The following is a 16,834-nucleotide window of genomic DNA, read 5'->3' as shown; positions in this document are numbered from 1 at the left end:
ATTTCAGGATACATGTAGTGTTCACTATTACTTCCTGGTGTGTTGGCGTCTATTGAATTGCTTACCCCCATCTGTTGGCTTTATGAAAATGCTAGCAGATGGAACTGTTCCTACCGATGAAACACTGATCTTGCATACTCTTCGTTGGGCACAACGAGTGCCACACAAAGTGTTTTCAAGTTGGATCAAAGACTGGTTGGTCAAACAAGGCCAAACAATACAACAGGTTGTTGAGATTCATGCAAGTGCTGTAGAAACAGTAGAAAATATCAGCTTTCATATCCAGATGGTATTACAGTTCCATATAAGTCAGGTGGCAGCAATGTCAATGAGCAGGGAACAAATAATGTCTAAGCAAGAATTGCCGAGTTTTGGTTCAGTTCTTACACTTGACTGCGTCCTGGCTAAAGTACACGTTCTTTTAGATGATCTTTATACCAAGTCACTGGTAAGTAAATGCATTGCACTTCAGTCTGATGACACATCTTTTAAAAATTTAAATTTTAATATGTGTGTATAGGGAGAGAGTGACCAGCGGAAATCAATGGAAGTCGCTCAGGATTTATTCCCACGCATCTTGAATCTTATCGAAGGTTACTCAGCTTATATCAAGTAAGTGCAATCGGGCCGTGTCCACATGGTCCTGATTTTTACTTCTAAAGTTTTTTTTCATTATTCACTCTCGAGGAACAAGAGCTATTTGTATCGTGCCAGCATCTGTCATGAATGTGAATGAATAGACGTAAACTGTGTTTTCGTTGATTCCACGATCAGCTGAAAGGTTGTACTTTCATGCTGGTCGAACCGTTGATACAGTGCGAAAGTTGCGAATGATCCTGTGTCGAAAGTTTTCTTTAATAATCCAGATAAGGAGAAGAACGTAACTACTATACCGTAAAAACCGGCGTATAAGTTGAGTTTTTAACCCTTGATTTTACCACTAAATTATTCACCTCGACTTATACGCCGAGTTCAGTTTTCTACAAAGTATTTTCAGGTCACAAGAAATATTGATTCTACCAGACAAAAAAGACAGTGTTCATATTCTCACTGCTATAACAGTTTGAATAATTATTCATGATAAATAAAGCTATTTAAAGAAAAAAACTTCTTTCATTTTGACACAGCTTCATTTAAAACGATGTATTCATATATGCGCGCTCATAGCAGCGCTTAATACATTAGGCTATATATAGGCTATATATAGAGTGTGACTCACACTACTATATCACTGTATGGTAGTGTATTATACCTGAGTGTGTGTTACAGTCTATTGATTAACACACAGCAGCAATCAGGCTGAGGCGCGGTGGCGTGCGTGAAGGCACACATTGTTATCAAAACAAACTATTCAATTCAATGATACTAGTAATTATTCTTCTAAAAGAAGAGACTTGACTTATAAGCCGGATATATGTTAAAATCATGAAATGTAGGTCTAAAAATCGACCTCGACTTATACGCCGCGTAGACTTATACGCCGGTTTTTACGGTACTTCCGATGTGATGTGATGTGAATATTTATTCTTTATATCCCTTTCTCGACTCTGCTGGTCGGCCTATGTTATAATATCTATCCAGAGCTCATGACACACGGGTCAGCCCAAAATATCAGTTGTAACTCGTCTGTCTTAGACTCCCGTCTCAAAACTAAACCGTCTAAAACTCAACCCTGACTCAATGTTTATTAGATATTTTTAGTAAATACGAGTAGAGATCTGAGAAGTGTCAAGACGTGATCCAAACTGTGACACACTGCCAAATTAACGATGAACTATCCAAACTATGATAACAACAATTATCTAATTCCAAAGCTGTTAATTACTAGATAAATACTGTCTATGACAAACAACTAATCTCTACTCATACTGTCTATCACATGAAAATAGTATTTTACACATAATTATAAGATACATTTTTGACTATCAAACTATGTAAAAACCCCATTTCATAACAAATGTTTACTCTTAACCAAAGCACACTGTCATTAAGTTAACGAAAGATCTGATAAGTGAGGTTAAATACACTGCAATCAATAGTTCTGTTCACTTAATATTCAAGATTTTTATGCCTTGTTCTTGTTCTTGTTCTCGTAGTTCCGGCCTATATGATGTCACCATCAGACCAACCACTGAGTTTGTTCGTAATATCACTCATTGTAGTTGGGGGTAGTAGTAACTAAGGGGGATCTTAAAAGGGGGTACCCGATAACTATAGGGGGTTCCCCGTAATAAAATAGAGTAGGTATATTAAAATATATAGCATATTTCAGGCCAGATAAAGGATACCTCTGGACCAGGAGCCGGGCCTTGATAGTCGCCATCGGGACATCCGTAGGAGAATTCACACTTCCACACCGCATGAACAGACCCTGGCACACAGTTTTTTGCGTCCAGGTACTGTAGTGAGGACATGCCTTCAGCTTTACACTTCATACCATCATACCAAGCTTTCTGTATTACTTGCTTCACTCTCGTTCTCCATCTCATCTTGATCTAGCGGACTCTCCAGTCAGGACTTCCAAAATCGGTGGAAGATCATATTTATCAAGGAGCATGGCTACATGGTTTGTCCATGATTTCGCAGCAGACGTTTTGGCTGCATACTGTCTGATAATAATTTGATACTCTATTGACGCTGGGTTACGGGCTACAGAGCCAAGAAATGTCAGCATCTTGATGTGAATTTGGGCAGTAATTGGTATCACACCAGCAAGCGGGTAAACAGCAACAGTAGCCGTACTATCAGGCAGATACTGAATATGGGTAGAGCCTTCTTATAGTACACTTCCAACAATTCATATTCTCTTTCTGTTATAATGATGGCTTCCAGTCCATATGTTAGCACAGGGACTACATATACTTCCAGCAATTTCAAGGCTACTTCCGGTCCAACTCCATTTAGTCCATGCATACCAGCACCCATCAGTGCATACGAAGTACAACGTGCTTTTTTTTATCCTCTCCTCGATTGTTGCTTCTGCTTTATTGTCACATGTCCTTTCAAACCCGAGATGCTTTTCTTGGGTTGTTTGTGAAACTACAGTATTATTAACATACACTCCTATCTCAGGGTTACCATTTTTTTGGTTCATCACCATTACTTTTGTCTTCGTTTCACTAAACTTGTAACGCTGTCTATTTGCATCATTCACGACAATTCCAATGAGGGTCTTCGATCCAAGTGTTGGTTTTGCCAGTATCGCCGTATCATCCGCTACAGTAGGGGCTCCCGTATCAACGGTGCCAAATCTGTAAGAGTCAGGATGTGTGCCAATTGAACGTATCATGTTGTCTGATTTTGCCTTGAAGCATATCGTGCTAGTAATGCCAGCCTGCCGTATTCCTTGTGCCTCAGATATGGATCATGAAAAGATGGACCCATATTTGACTCTGGTTCTCACATCACTGTACATATCTTGGTACATAAGCCATAGTTTGCCCTGTATTCCACTGTTATAGAGGGCAACTAACATGCTATCGTGGTCAACTGTGTCGAAGGCCTTTTGTACATCCATGAAAATGACGTCCAGCGGCTGTTTACTATCATTTGCATCCGCAATAGCCTCTGTAATGATGAGGGCTCCACGTGATGGAGACTTTTTTGCGGTGAAACCTAACTGCAGTTTACATTGGTTTGGGACCAGTATTTCATCAGAAAGCCTTGCAATTTCTTTTTCTATTACCTTTCCAATAGTAGAAGAGACAGTTATTCTCCTGTAGTTGTCCGGGTTATCTGGAGGCTTGCCTGGCTTTTGAACAGGTGTTATGACGCCTTGCTTGAACTGTTGAGGCAACTCGCCTCGCTCGAACACTCTTTCAGCTATAATCAGGAGAAGATCAGTTGCACATTCAGGTGCATTTTTCAGGTCCTCTGCTGATAGACCATACTCATCTGCTGCCGTTCCATTTTTCATAGACTTGATATGCTTCAATATCCAGGCTGGGTCCCATGAAGGGGCCTTTTGCTGCTTTGACACATTTTCAATTAAGAGCTTTTGGATTGTCATAGACTTTTTATAGTTCTCATCGAAAAATTCATCGGGCTTTGGTGTGGCCAACTCTTCAAAGTAAGAGGCCCAGCATTCTACCTCAGGGTCGTCATCACTTGAAAATCTTACATTTTGGTTACTTAGACCTGGTTTAAGCTGCGTCGCAATAAGTTTGTTGAACAATTGCTTATCATTTGTACACGCTGTCAGGATATCATCATAATGGTTTTGTCTTTTCTCATAGGCAAGTTTCCGCTGAGCTGATCTAAGTTCAGCTCTTGCACGACGTTTCTCTAGGAACAATGTATGATTTTTCATATCTTCCTTCCATCTAGCATGTGTCAATTTATTCTGCTTCATCAGGGGTCGTAGTGTGTGGCTAATCCAAGGGAACTTCCTCTTTATTTTACTCCGCACTCGAGGTTGTCCTCCTGCTTCCATTGCTGAGCTTACCAGGATCTGGTCAATATGGCTAACCAGTATCTGAGTATGAATTTCCTCTACGCCTTGATGAGATAGCATGATATCCACCTTTTCTTTAATTTTCTTCCTGTATTTATCAGTGTTTACCTTCTTCCAATTACATCTCGGGATAGCATATTCTTCCCCCATATTCTTCCTCCGTGGATAATCATTATTCTGCATCTTATGTTCAACATAGATTGTCACCGGGTCATGAGGACCAGTATTTAGAGGTTAGTATTTAGATTCCTTCTATCCAAGGTAGCTTTCACGGCTATATCATTGTCACCACTTCTCATCAGGAACATGTCAATAGTTGAGGTAATACCTCCCACAAAGTGATGGTACGTTGGTCCAATGTCATCATAAAAGGGGGTGGTTAAGCCCATTTTATTAACAGCTTTCCGTAGCTTTGTGTCATTACTAGTTGGTTTCACTCGGTCAAAACTAGCATTTATATCGCCTCCCCATAATATTTTCGTTTCGGCATATTTTTGAAACAACTTGTGCACCTCATCTAGGACCTCATGATATGAAGTCTGGGTGTCCCTAGTACCTGCCATCGGAATATATGTGTTAATGACAGTGATACCATTTTTACTTCCACTGATCTGTACTGCAGTTACTCTTGTACTGCCATCCACCAGTGGTTTAACGACGTTTCGCAGATCACTCCTCCATATTATGGAAACACCCGCTCTGCCTCTGGTTCTGCAGTCAGATGGGATTGGGTCATTATCATCATAACATTTATCAGTACATCATATCCCGGAAGTAAGTGCGACAGATTTCCTGCCTCGTAGTGGTGAAGCTAATGTTCTTGGATAAGCATGATATTGTTTGCATGATAAGTTTGTTTTAGTTGATCTAGCAAATATACCAGATTACTTTTAATTCCGTCAATGTTTAATGTTGTTATTCGCGTTTTCGCGGGCTTGGTTTCTTCAGCCTCACTTGTGGTTTTTTGGTCCCTGATCCTAAAAAATGCTGTTTGCTTTCCGAGGATACCAGATTTCTTGGGCTATCACGTTTATTGGGGTCAGAGGTACCTACATCACTAGCCATTCCTTCAGGCAATATCACATCTTCCAGTGGGTAACTACAGTCATTTACAACATCACAATGTTGTATCCGTCTTAGTGATAACTGTGTATCAACAACCTCAGGACATCTGTTCATAAGTTCAGTTAGATCAATGTTTTCATTAGAGGGAGTCAAATCTTCAATTAGACATCTACTGTCTCTAGGATACTTTGGGATACACTCAGGTGACGACCTCTCTTGCCCTTGCATACAATTATCATCACACTTATCAGTGTCTCTATCTATCAGAGTGTACGACCTTTCTACTTCTTCGTTTGGCATTTTTGTCTGTGTCATTTTTCCATCTTTAACTACACCGGGAGGTGCTGGTTTCCTCATCTGGGTACATCTAAAGTCTTTTCTTCTCCATTTGGGCATGAATCTACTAGCGTCTGAATAGGCTTTCGTTTGCTCAGATCCTGGAGGCGTTCTAGTGTTATCTCTTCCAAGGGAATTTGCATCATCCTCACATTTGGGCAGGTAGCAAGCATCAGTTTTGTCACTCGGCGGCCATTCTTTCGCTTGGCTTTTCAGGTGTTCATCCATGTTTTCTCGTAAATTTGGTGGATATCTGTGATGGTGATTTCTATCGTTCCGTCCTTCATTGCCACTTCCATGTCTGTACTCCTGTCCATAATTTCCGTCTTTTTCATGAGAGTCAGACATATTTGGTGGACATCTGTGATGACAATTTCTGTCATTCCACACTTCATTGCGAGTACCTTGTCTGTATTCGTATCCAAAATTTCCATCTCTCTCACGAGAGTCAGACACAGTATTTGTCCTAGTATAGTGCCTTCCATTCCTGTTCCTGTTATTTCCATTCCTCCACCAGCTCTGATTTTGGTCATGATCCATTTTCTTCTCCATGGCCTTCAGCTTACTAATAAATTCGACTGCTGATTCATTAGCATGAGCGGTATCTGTGTTTGACTAGCATTTCCTTGTATGTGGGGCAATATAGTAGCAAGGAGTAGGAGAAGTTCATTTCCTTGAGGTTCAGGTTGCTGAGCCTCATTTATAGTCTCACTCGCTTTAGGGTTTCCACTTCCCAAGGAGGCTTGGGCCTTTAACTTCAGTAGATGATTTTCATCCTTTAATATATTGATCTTTTTTTCAAGATCATCAATCAATATGGCTTGGGCAGCACAGCGGTTTATAGTGTCTCTATGGGTAAGTTCTTGCTTACGTAAGCTGGCTTCTTTTGTTTTAACAGCTTTCTCTTTCTTTCTCTGTGAGGTCTTGCATTTGGTTTTCATTGATAGGACTCTGGCTAGTATTTTGTGCATTAAATCTCTCTTCTTGGAATCCTACTAATTTTTCCCTGGCTCTTTTAGTAGACATGGCCATCTGTGATGAGTTATCATCTGGCGCAGACTTCACTTCATCCTCATCGGAGCTTATTTCATCATTAACTTTTCTCTGTTTGGTATTCAGATTTAGGCGTTTGTTGTGCACTATTTTCAATCCTTTAGTTTTCATTGCTTCGGATCTAACTTTTTTCGTAGTTATTTCTGGGTTAGACATCATACTAGTCTCTATAGGAGTTTCTTCATCTCTGTTGGTAGTTACGGAATTGGCTTGTCCCTGGAATCTAGGTGGACCTGAGCATTGGACATCTACAGGTTGCCCTAGTTTGGTTTTAGATAGCTCAGACTTTCCTTTCTTTGGTGCTGACTTCTCTTTTGTTACTTTCAGAGGGCTACAGTTAGCACATGGGTTGTTTTCTTTCTCGCCTTGAGTTGTGTCAGAATTCATATCATAGCTTAGACTGTTCTTCGGATGTTGACTCCGGCTAGATCCAGAGATACTACTTTGGGTACATTCATATCCATTTCCATCGTGATCCAAATAGTACTATCAAGACTCACATCAGCATCTATACGTTGTGGGGAACTGACAGGAGGGGTTCCATATACTTCGTTGGCTGATGGTTGGTCTATTCTAGGGTCAATAATAGCACATGGCGAACATTTATATTCGTCAGGGTCTAAAGACTGCTTTTGCGCCCAAGTATAATGTACCAAGGTGTCACATATAGTACAGCTAGTCGTGTCAGCGACGTGCATATCATTTGTTTGACATATAATGTACCGAGTTTCCTGTTTGCATTCAGTACAAACAAAGGGTATAATTTCATCTTCAATTTCTTCAATCATATCAGCTGTTAATTTTTCACACCGGTAGTGAACCCAACGACAGCAGCGTTCACATTCAACAGATTTGGTAACTGCGCTTCTGTTACATTTCATACATTTCTCTTTCTTTGTATCCGCAATCACATTTTAGTAACTATCAGTCATAGGCATTATAGCATGCATAGTATTTTTCTCATTCTTTCTACTAGTTTCGCCGATCAACACACTTTCAATACAGTGCAATGGCTTTTCACTTGAGGAATGCACATAAACGGTGTTGTGGTCTGCCTCTTTTGCAGCCTGGATTTTTCCCTTCATGGTTTCGTCACCCTCACAGGTGTCGACATCTTTAATTATCTGGTATAGGGGTTTTCCCAGAAGTTTCGCAACCAAAGCAGCATCCTTTCCATTGATGAGCAGTCGGGACTGGTTGTTATAAACATTTATCGTAACCCGAATGGTTCTGGATATGTCTAGCTTCATCTGTCTGAGTTTTATCATCAATGACCTTTTTAAGGGCATAGAGATATTTTATTTTATATATCTCTTCAACAATGGCGTCACCATTTTTATCGGTGACCTGCCCGTATTCAACCGCGCTCCCTTCACCTTCATCTTCATCATCATCAACATATAACATAGCATGCAGAAAGGATCTTATTTCTTCAAATGTGGCTGTAGAACAAGTAATGACAAAATTCCCTGTCAAGATTTCCACAGGCTCCCTCTCACAGGCATCGAGTTTTCTCTCTATAGCAGCTTCTTTATCTAGTTGGTTTTTTTTTTTTTCTTCTAGTCATTGTCGAGGAGGGTTGACTTGAAATCTGACTGACCTTATTCATAGGCTTGGTATTGGTATTTGGTTCCTGTTTATTCTTCTGGGTGGCTTGGTCGGACGCCATTTTGGCCGCCATCTTGGTCGCCATCTTGCTTCTTTGTCTCTTGTGAGAGGAAGGTATATATCGAGAGACTATTCTGGCTACTGGCTAAGAACATTATCTTCTAAAGCATATATACCTGTAAAATAGTTGCTACTAAAACAGTTTGGTTTAAAATCACAGTTAAAATCAGCTTTAAAACTTGGTTTCTGGATAAAATCTTCTCATAAAATTTTCATTCGCCGACTTCGTTCCTTGCCGGAAGTGTACTTACTTCCTTGCCCCTGGCTCAACTTTATTTGAGAGGGGGCATAAAGATATACCCGTGCCGCCCCAAGTGATGTTAACAGCCTTCAGGCCGCAATTATTGTTCGATTGTTTTCAAACTTGGTACACAAGTAGGATATCACTTAAGCTAGAACCCCATTTCAAATTGGGTTGATTCGATGCAAATTATGGCCACCATAGGGCTAACATGAAAAACAACGTAAACTGCCGATTTATTTCAAACTTGGTTCACAAGTGGGATATCACTTGGGCCAGAACCCTACTTAAAATTGGATCGAGGACCAGGGGGCTGACAGGAAAAACGATGTAACTGCCTAGAGGACGCAATTGTTGACCGATTTATCTCAAACTTGTACACACGTAGGATATCATTTGGGCCAGAACCCTATTTAAAATTGGGTCGATTTGATTCAAATTATGGCCACCAGGCGGCCAACCTGAAAAACGACGTTAACAGCCTAGAGGCTGCAATTGTTGACCGATTCAAATAATGGCCATCCGGGGAAAACAGCCTACAGGCTGCAACTGTTGATCAATTTTTGATGGGTTTCGTCGTCAGGCGGGAGCTTCAACAATCACAGTCGCAAGAAATATTGATGACAAAGTAGAAGTTAAATTACATATTCTGCGAAACAAGCAAGGCATTTAGATGAACAGAGTTAATTTCATTTGAAAAAAAACTTATCTTTTAAACACTTAAATAATATCAGCACACCAGGTAGCTTCCATCCACTATTTTCCGCAGTGATAACACCACACGAATGTATACGGAGAAGTGTGGTCTGAGCATCATTGAGAACTATTCTTAAGTAATTAAAGATGGCATTAAGTGTCATCAATTGAACTCATTTTTATGTTACGTTAGCAATTGTTGGAGCCCGAGTTATAATTATCTGTAATTAGTTTGCAACACTGATGATTTTCCAAAATTCCCATAATTAATCTTGCGTATCTGTCGTTCTTCCGCTGGTTATATTATAAGTTTTCACTTTAAGATGCCCTGCCTGCCTCACGAGGTGGTAGTAGCCCCTTACGCACTCGGCAGATAGATTCGCTTTGGCGCTGGGAAAATTAACTTATATTATCTTTTCCATGCATTGAACACCACAAGAGCGATTGAATTTACATGTTGTTTGTCGTAAATTGCAATATCGCGATGATTATTTGCCGCTACTGTAGTTTTTGGCTCGGATTAGTGAGCCTATGTCAACAGTCTGGCCAATCATTCGTATGCTTAATACACTACGCTCAAAGCCATTTTTAGCACACTCAAGCGCAATTTCAGTAGCCTGTAATTTCACTACTACTGGGCGAAATTAACGGATTAAGCAAAAATATATTTCATAATAGGTTTTTCTCTATGGTGCTCTAAGTTGAAAGCTGTGGGTATCATGGTTTTTTTGAGAAATTTACCAAAAATTTGATTTATTTGAGCAAGTTTTTTTATGCAGCATCTTTAACTGTCCAAAATCACACATGTGAAAATTCAATGGTAGTTGCGTCGGAAGTACTTTACATCGCCAAAATCCGACGCTCTGTTCGATAGTTATGGGCTTTCAAAGACGAAAACCCTCAAAATCTTGGTTATATTAAATTTGTGTTGACCAGGTTTTCACGTCCATCATGACATCATAACATTGAACGAGGTGGATCAGCTGGTGCATATTATTTCACACACAAAATGGCGGCACGATTGAATAAGTTGATACTCATCCTTTTTCGTGCGAATACTGATACTCAAGGCATATAAGATATAATGATTTATTGTATGTGATGTGTTCAATGATTCATGTAGTTTTGATATCCTGTTCATAAGGTAATGTTGCATCAAGATAACTGACGAAAATGTGGTTTCAAAACGCGGAATTTTACTTTCGTGTTAGCCACACGGCTGATTTACTGATAGCATCGGATTTTTAGAGATTAGTAGTCTGATATATACATGGCTGGAATACTTGTTTTGTCATCATAAATTGAAGCATTAGCGATCCGTTATGGAGCCTGATTATTAGTATTAGTTTGTTAACTGCGGCACAGTGATGAGTGATAGCGTTGAAAACAGTCGTGTACAGTCACGTAGGCAATATCGCCTTATTCTGTTGTGTTCACTGCGTGTATGTATCAGTTATAGAGTAAGCGCGCCATGGTATAGGTCGCGCATAACAACGATTTGTCTGAGTGAAGATGTAAGCTACTTAAAGCAATCCTATCGTGAAAATATTATAAACCATGTCAGTCAATAAACTTTGTTTCATCAGTAATGGGCACTGGCCTCAAATTTGAAGAACTAGGGAGCTTTTGTCCTAATTGGTCCGTATATGATAATGAAAACCCTCTGATGAAACCCAGGCTCTCACCATGTTTGTACCGTATCTTAACGGGTCACTAGTAGTTTTAGTTGTTTTACGTCATTCAAGGGATGTATTAAAATTATGAACATTCGTTCAGACAAAAGGCCCATAATCAATTTTTCAAAGATTTCATTCTTCTTAGAAGTCAGTTATCATTAAAAGTTCACACTGACCAAAATTGAGTCCTTTTTATATATTTTTCCTTTTTTAATTTTTAATGAAATTAATTTTTGCATACCGGTAGCCTGCGTGACAGATTTTTTACTTTATACCAGTTTGGCGAGCCACTGGACCATTGGTCCTTTAATTGGAATTTAATCGAGCGTCCTCGCTAGCTCAGTGTGAGTGAGATAAGATAAGGCATGATGCTGTTGCATCCGCTATCAGTGCTGAGTGACAAGTGGGTTCGAGTCCTGCTGGCTGCTTACAGTGTGCAGGCAACACTTGAAAGGCCATCCCATTGTGAAGTTAAATGAAAAATGGGAAACCTAGGTACGGACGACGTTAGCAAACAAACAGACAAATATTTCATCAGCCGGCCTCAGTGACACCAACGTCGGCATCGCTCTCTGTCGCTAAATCGTTTGGCAGAAAAATGAGATTCATTTTCACCATGAATGAAAATCGTACATTAAGACCTTAAGTCTGTGGTCCTCCCAACCAACATCGTCATAGAACATTTGCCAGCAGATGTAAGACATTAACCACTTAATACCTTACCACAGTATAACATACAAATGCTTCAAGGCTCATGGGCCTCTTGTTTACACTTAGTACACATGTTCTCTAATATCATTCTTATTGAAATAACTGTGGCCTCGATATTTACCACTCGCATTTACCACTAACCCTGTAACTTCACATGGCAGCGAATTTCAGGCCGGGAGCATTCAAGGCTTTGCCTCATTCTAGTTTCGGGTTGAAGTATGATGATCGCAATGCAACAAGTTTATCACAATAATTTGAAAAATATTTTCAAATTAATGGAAAGCCTGTGGAAACCACGGGGGATTTTTAAACGTAGAACTTCCAACTTATTAGTTCATTGCACGTAAATTGATTAGGAGCATTTTATGGCATGGCCTATTACATGGTGTGATCACCCGTGCCCATAGAGACCATATGGGATCTCGGAACCGAGTGGACCTGTGCCCGAGGATACTGGGGCCCTTCTTCCCATGGAGGCCCAAGGTTATAGAACTATAGATAGAAACAAATATAAAGTACTGATATGATCATTTCATGATGTATGAATTCAACCCAGTACTGAAGATTTGAACCCGCCCAAAACAGAACTGTAGATACCAAACAAATATTGTGAGACGACTGACAAACAATTGAGAATTTCTTAGACCAATGTTTATTACAAACTGATGTGACGATAATGACACTGAAGATGATGGTTTACTGAAAATACAAAATTGAACACTCTAAAAATATTACCATACAATAGCACCTGTAATTATTAATATTACCATACAATAGCACCTGTAATTGAAGTTAACATTCCACAAACAATTTTAGGCTATCAAAGACATTATCTTATCAAACAGTATTAAAGGTTAAATTACAAATATGTGGAACTTACAGAACGTTTCCTCGCTGGGAGCAATTATCTCACAGAAAAAGAGAATTTAGGCGTGAGAGCGAGATTCACCTCAACCAGTTAACAAAAATGACGATGAAGTGCCCTCAACGTCTTAACTCGGGAAAAACCCCTGCAAAAAAAACAGTACACAGAACAAACCACGGAAAAATACTGCGATAGGACTGCTCCGGCAGGCCGGTAAAAAAGAGTAAAAATCTAAACTATCTGAATAGTATTGCAAATGCTTAACAAATATGTAAAGTAACGGTTATATCATTTCATGATGTATGGATTTTATGCAGTACTGAAGATTTGAACCCGCGGGTGCAGCTGGAAACGGGTAAAAAAAATATTCAGTCACACACTCTCATGCCTCAGCCCAATACAATCAGTCTGCTGATTTCAGTGAGTGTATTGCTTTGAATGGGCAGCAGTGCCTCGTAGGTTACAGTAAGTGGGCTAATTGCTTTTTAGGTCAGCCTTAGGCTGAGCCTATTACTATACAAATGGAGCGAATTTAAATGACATGGTTTCCAGAGCTAAGGCTCATTGACTGCACAACTGAGCATATATTCATACAAATCATTCATTAGAGCATTATCCATTCTCCATCCCTTATGAAGCTGAATTTTGAAAGAGGGCCTCGTTAAAATTTATATGAGCTTTTTCGCGAAAATCTGATTGCAAAAATTGTATTTCAATATTGATTTCTGTGAAATCTTTAGTTAAAGGCCGGGGAGTATGGATGCTAGTTAACCGGGTGACAAACACTTGAGATCGGCCGTCCCACTAACTACAGTACCTTGTTTATAATGTTTTGAATGAGCTAGAATGGCACTGCAGGTCACACACAGTTAAATTTGACATATTCATAAAAGTTTTCATATCAAGTTTCTTAACTAATTTTAACTAATCTAGTCATAGTGGGAATGAAAATCTGATGCTAGTGATAATTTTTTGTAGAGATAGGGCCAAGATTAAAGATTTTAGAGACATTTCAAATTTTTTGAAAATCGTTAATTTTTATCCGATTTCGATGAAATTTGGACACAACATTGATGGCAGATAGCTTAACAAGTGAACGAAATTTCAGACTGATCCATTGACCATAGAAAAAGTTTTGATGTTGCCAAATTTTGGTACTATGAATGAGGCTATGTTTTGTTTATGTAAAATGATGACTATAGGTATCATATTACTGTTATGGATATTATAAATCTAACATCATGAAAATTATAAATGAGACGGTGTTTAAGTTTAGGCTATTGAAAAGATCATATTTAAGATCTGTCCTTTTTCAATTTAGGAAAGTGCTCCTTTTCACTATGAAAAAGTGCTGCTCTTGAAATATAGAGAGAACTGCTCCTTTAAAAAGCTCGGCATGGGCTTGCCTTATGTCATTGAAATTATTTATCATTATTAGATGCAGTGTACTAAACAAAGTCGACCATTTTCCACCTGTAAATGGAATACCACTTGATGACTCATTTGCTGTGACGGCCTACTCAACCATAATCGGTATTGGATCAAGTCATGCATCAAAGGTTTCATTGCTTGGATCGTGTATTATGAGCAGCTTACCGCCACCAGTGAAAAATGCAGTTGAGCATTGGCAAAACAATACTATCAATGAGTTTCCTCCTGTGGGTGCATGGGTAAGATATGTTGGTTTATATGAAAGAACTTTCTTTCTAGTTTGTTTTTAGCCCACTTGGGACTTAAGTCCCAGCGGGCTATTGCGTTCACTTTTCGTCCGTCCGTCAGTAGACGGAATCCAGTTTTTTAGGAAGTTTTGAAGACACTTCAATGTAATGTCTTGATATTTGGGTTATACGTGTATCTGCCCTAGACGCATATTCAGCCCAAAAACTGGCCCTGTCAGAACCAAGATGGCCGACTGGCAACCATTGTTGTTCGTCAAAATAAGCAATTTTTACACATTTTTGGCGAAGCATAGGTTTGCCTATGCAAACGGTCTCGAGCCTACAAAAATTTCATAGTGATCGAGTTATTTTTAGGGGACTTATTCTTGAAGAACACGCAAAAACCCTGCTTTTTACCACCAAGTAATGGCACGTTTTTACATATGACAATTTGCATGCTTGGAATTTTAATATATATAAAAGTTCAATCCTTCCTGGAAGCGTCACCGTTTTTAGTTCGACTGATCTCAATGAACTTTTCGACCTACAGGCCCTCACTTTATAAACCCCCTAAATTTCCTCACTTCTATTTATTTGAGTTGACCTTGTAACCTGAGCTACAATGAATATGATTGGCTGTTTGTGGGATATATGGGAAATTCCAGGAATTTCGGCGTTTCTGATGTAATTGGGGAAGCCCATTGGGAAAGCCTGATGTGAAACCCAAAACAAAATGGCGAGCATTTTATTTGACTGGGTATCGTACGTTGACTTATAATTTGTTCGTTGTCACGAATATAAGCAAGTAGGCCATTTGATTCAGTATCTGAACTAGCAAGTATGACTATACCAATGGCAGGGTTCGTTGTGGGTCTTCCAAGTCGGTATTTATTTGTATATTTAAGAAAAATCTCATAGCCAGTATTTGTTTTGATTTCTAGAAAAAAAATCTGTATATGTTTGTATTTTTTTGACATTTTGTGGATGGGTGTATTCTGACTTGTGAAATTGCGGTCAATCTAATATTGCGTCGCTAGTACATTTGTATATACGCGCGTCAGCTGTCAGCCGCGTGTGTGCGAATATAGGTTACAGTATATGGCTGTGTGTGTTAGTAATCACCTGAGCGAGTCTATATATAACACAGTGACTCGGCAATGATAGTATACACAGCACTCTCATACATCTGCAGGCGCATATTGTCAGCCTCATACATCTTCAATCCAAATTTTAATTTATATTTAGTATAATTTTTTGACAATATATGCACTCAATGATTTAATCGTGAGCCACAGGGCCATTGGACCTTTATTGAACTTTTTGAGGGAAATTTTGAAGACGCTTTAATCAATTACCTTGATCTTTTGCATATATTTGAATCTCCCAATGGCCCATCAGCATAAGAAAAATTAGGTTGATCGGACTCTAGATGGCTGTCCTATGACCATTTTAGTGCCCAAACATGTCAATTTTGGCCCGAATTCTGAGTCCTGTAGCGTCCCACTGGATTGCCATTTCTCATTGCAATTTGTGATGGGTATTCTTTGGAAAGGGATGTTATAGACCTGAAACAGGTATTTCCAGTTATATTTTATATCAGGGTTTCCAGCGGTCCTTCCAAGTCCTTCTTTTGGAAAAGTTTGGACAAACATCATCTTTGTCCTTCTTTTTGACACTGAGTCCTTCGTTTCGATAAAAAAGTCCTTCCAAATTAGATTTTTATGTATTGTCGCACATAAATTTGTCGCGAATTCGACTGTTGAATTTTTTTACTCAGACCTGGTAATTCAGTTGCCATAAAATTGAATATGCAGGAAAGTGTCATGGAATTACCCTGAAATGTATGACTGGTCTACACGACTAGTATGTCGGCAAAGGTATTGTCAAAATGCTCCATTATGGGCCCTAATTTTACTGGAAAGTACCTCTTTCCGAGTCAAAATGTCCCTCTTTTGGGTCTAAAATTGCCGAAGAAGTCCTTCTTAATACTTCTTTTTATCCTGGCCTTACCACTGGAAACCCTTTATTTTTGTTCGACCAATTATGGCGCAATTGATGGCCATCTTGGTGTAATCAGTACTCATTCGTAGGTGGGAAAAAGTTTTACCACATTATATTGATACCTAAGCATATTGTGTTACCACAATCAATTGGAAAGTTGTAGCTCATAACGTGTTCTATGATTTCGGTGAGTTTCAAGGTCATTGTTGTTTGTATATGGCCACCAGGAGGCATTGAGTAATACAATAACTAAGTATTTTTATATTATATTTTTACCTATGCATATTTTGTTACCATAATCAATTGCAAAGTTGCAGTTCATGACATGTTCAATGATTGTTGTGAGTTTCAAGGTCATTGAGTTTTGTAATAAGGTCATCAGGGGGCGTTGAATGGTAGAATTAATTAGTA

The 16,834-nt window shown here is 39.2% G+C and overlaps 1 protein-coding gene across 1 annotated transcript in view; it reads left to right on the top strand.

Moving 5' to 3' along the window:
* The window catches only part of LOC141909150 (E3 ubiquitin-protein ligase UBR4-like), a 200,331-nt gene that overhangs the window by 12,960 nt on the left and 170,537 nt on the right, over positions 1–16,834 (top strand). Inside the window, exons 6-8 of the mRNA XM_074799535.1 lie at positions 8–448; positions 521–612; positions 14,203–14,434. Of these exons, the coding sequence (XP_074655636.1) occupies positions 8–448; positions 521–612; positions 14,203–14,434 (765 nt within the window). The remainder of the gene's footprint in view (positions 1–7; positions 449–520; positions 613–14,202; positions 14,435–16,834) is intronic.

The sequence above is a fragment of the Tubulanus polymorphus genome, chromosome 7 (assembly GCF_964204645.1).
Source record: "Tubulanus polymorphus chromosome 7, tnTubPoly1.2, whole genome shotgun sequence".
NCBI lineage: Eukaryota > Metazoa > Nemertea > Palaeonemertea > Tubulaniformes > Tubulanidae > Tubulanus > Tubulanus polymorphus.
The sequence above is the reverse complement of the archived record's forward strand: the minus strand, read 5'-3'. Positions and strand labels throughout refer to the sequence as shown.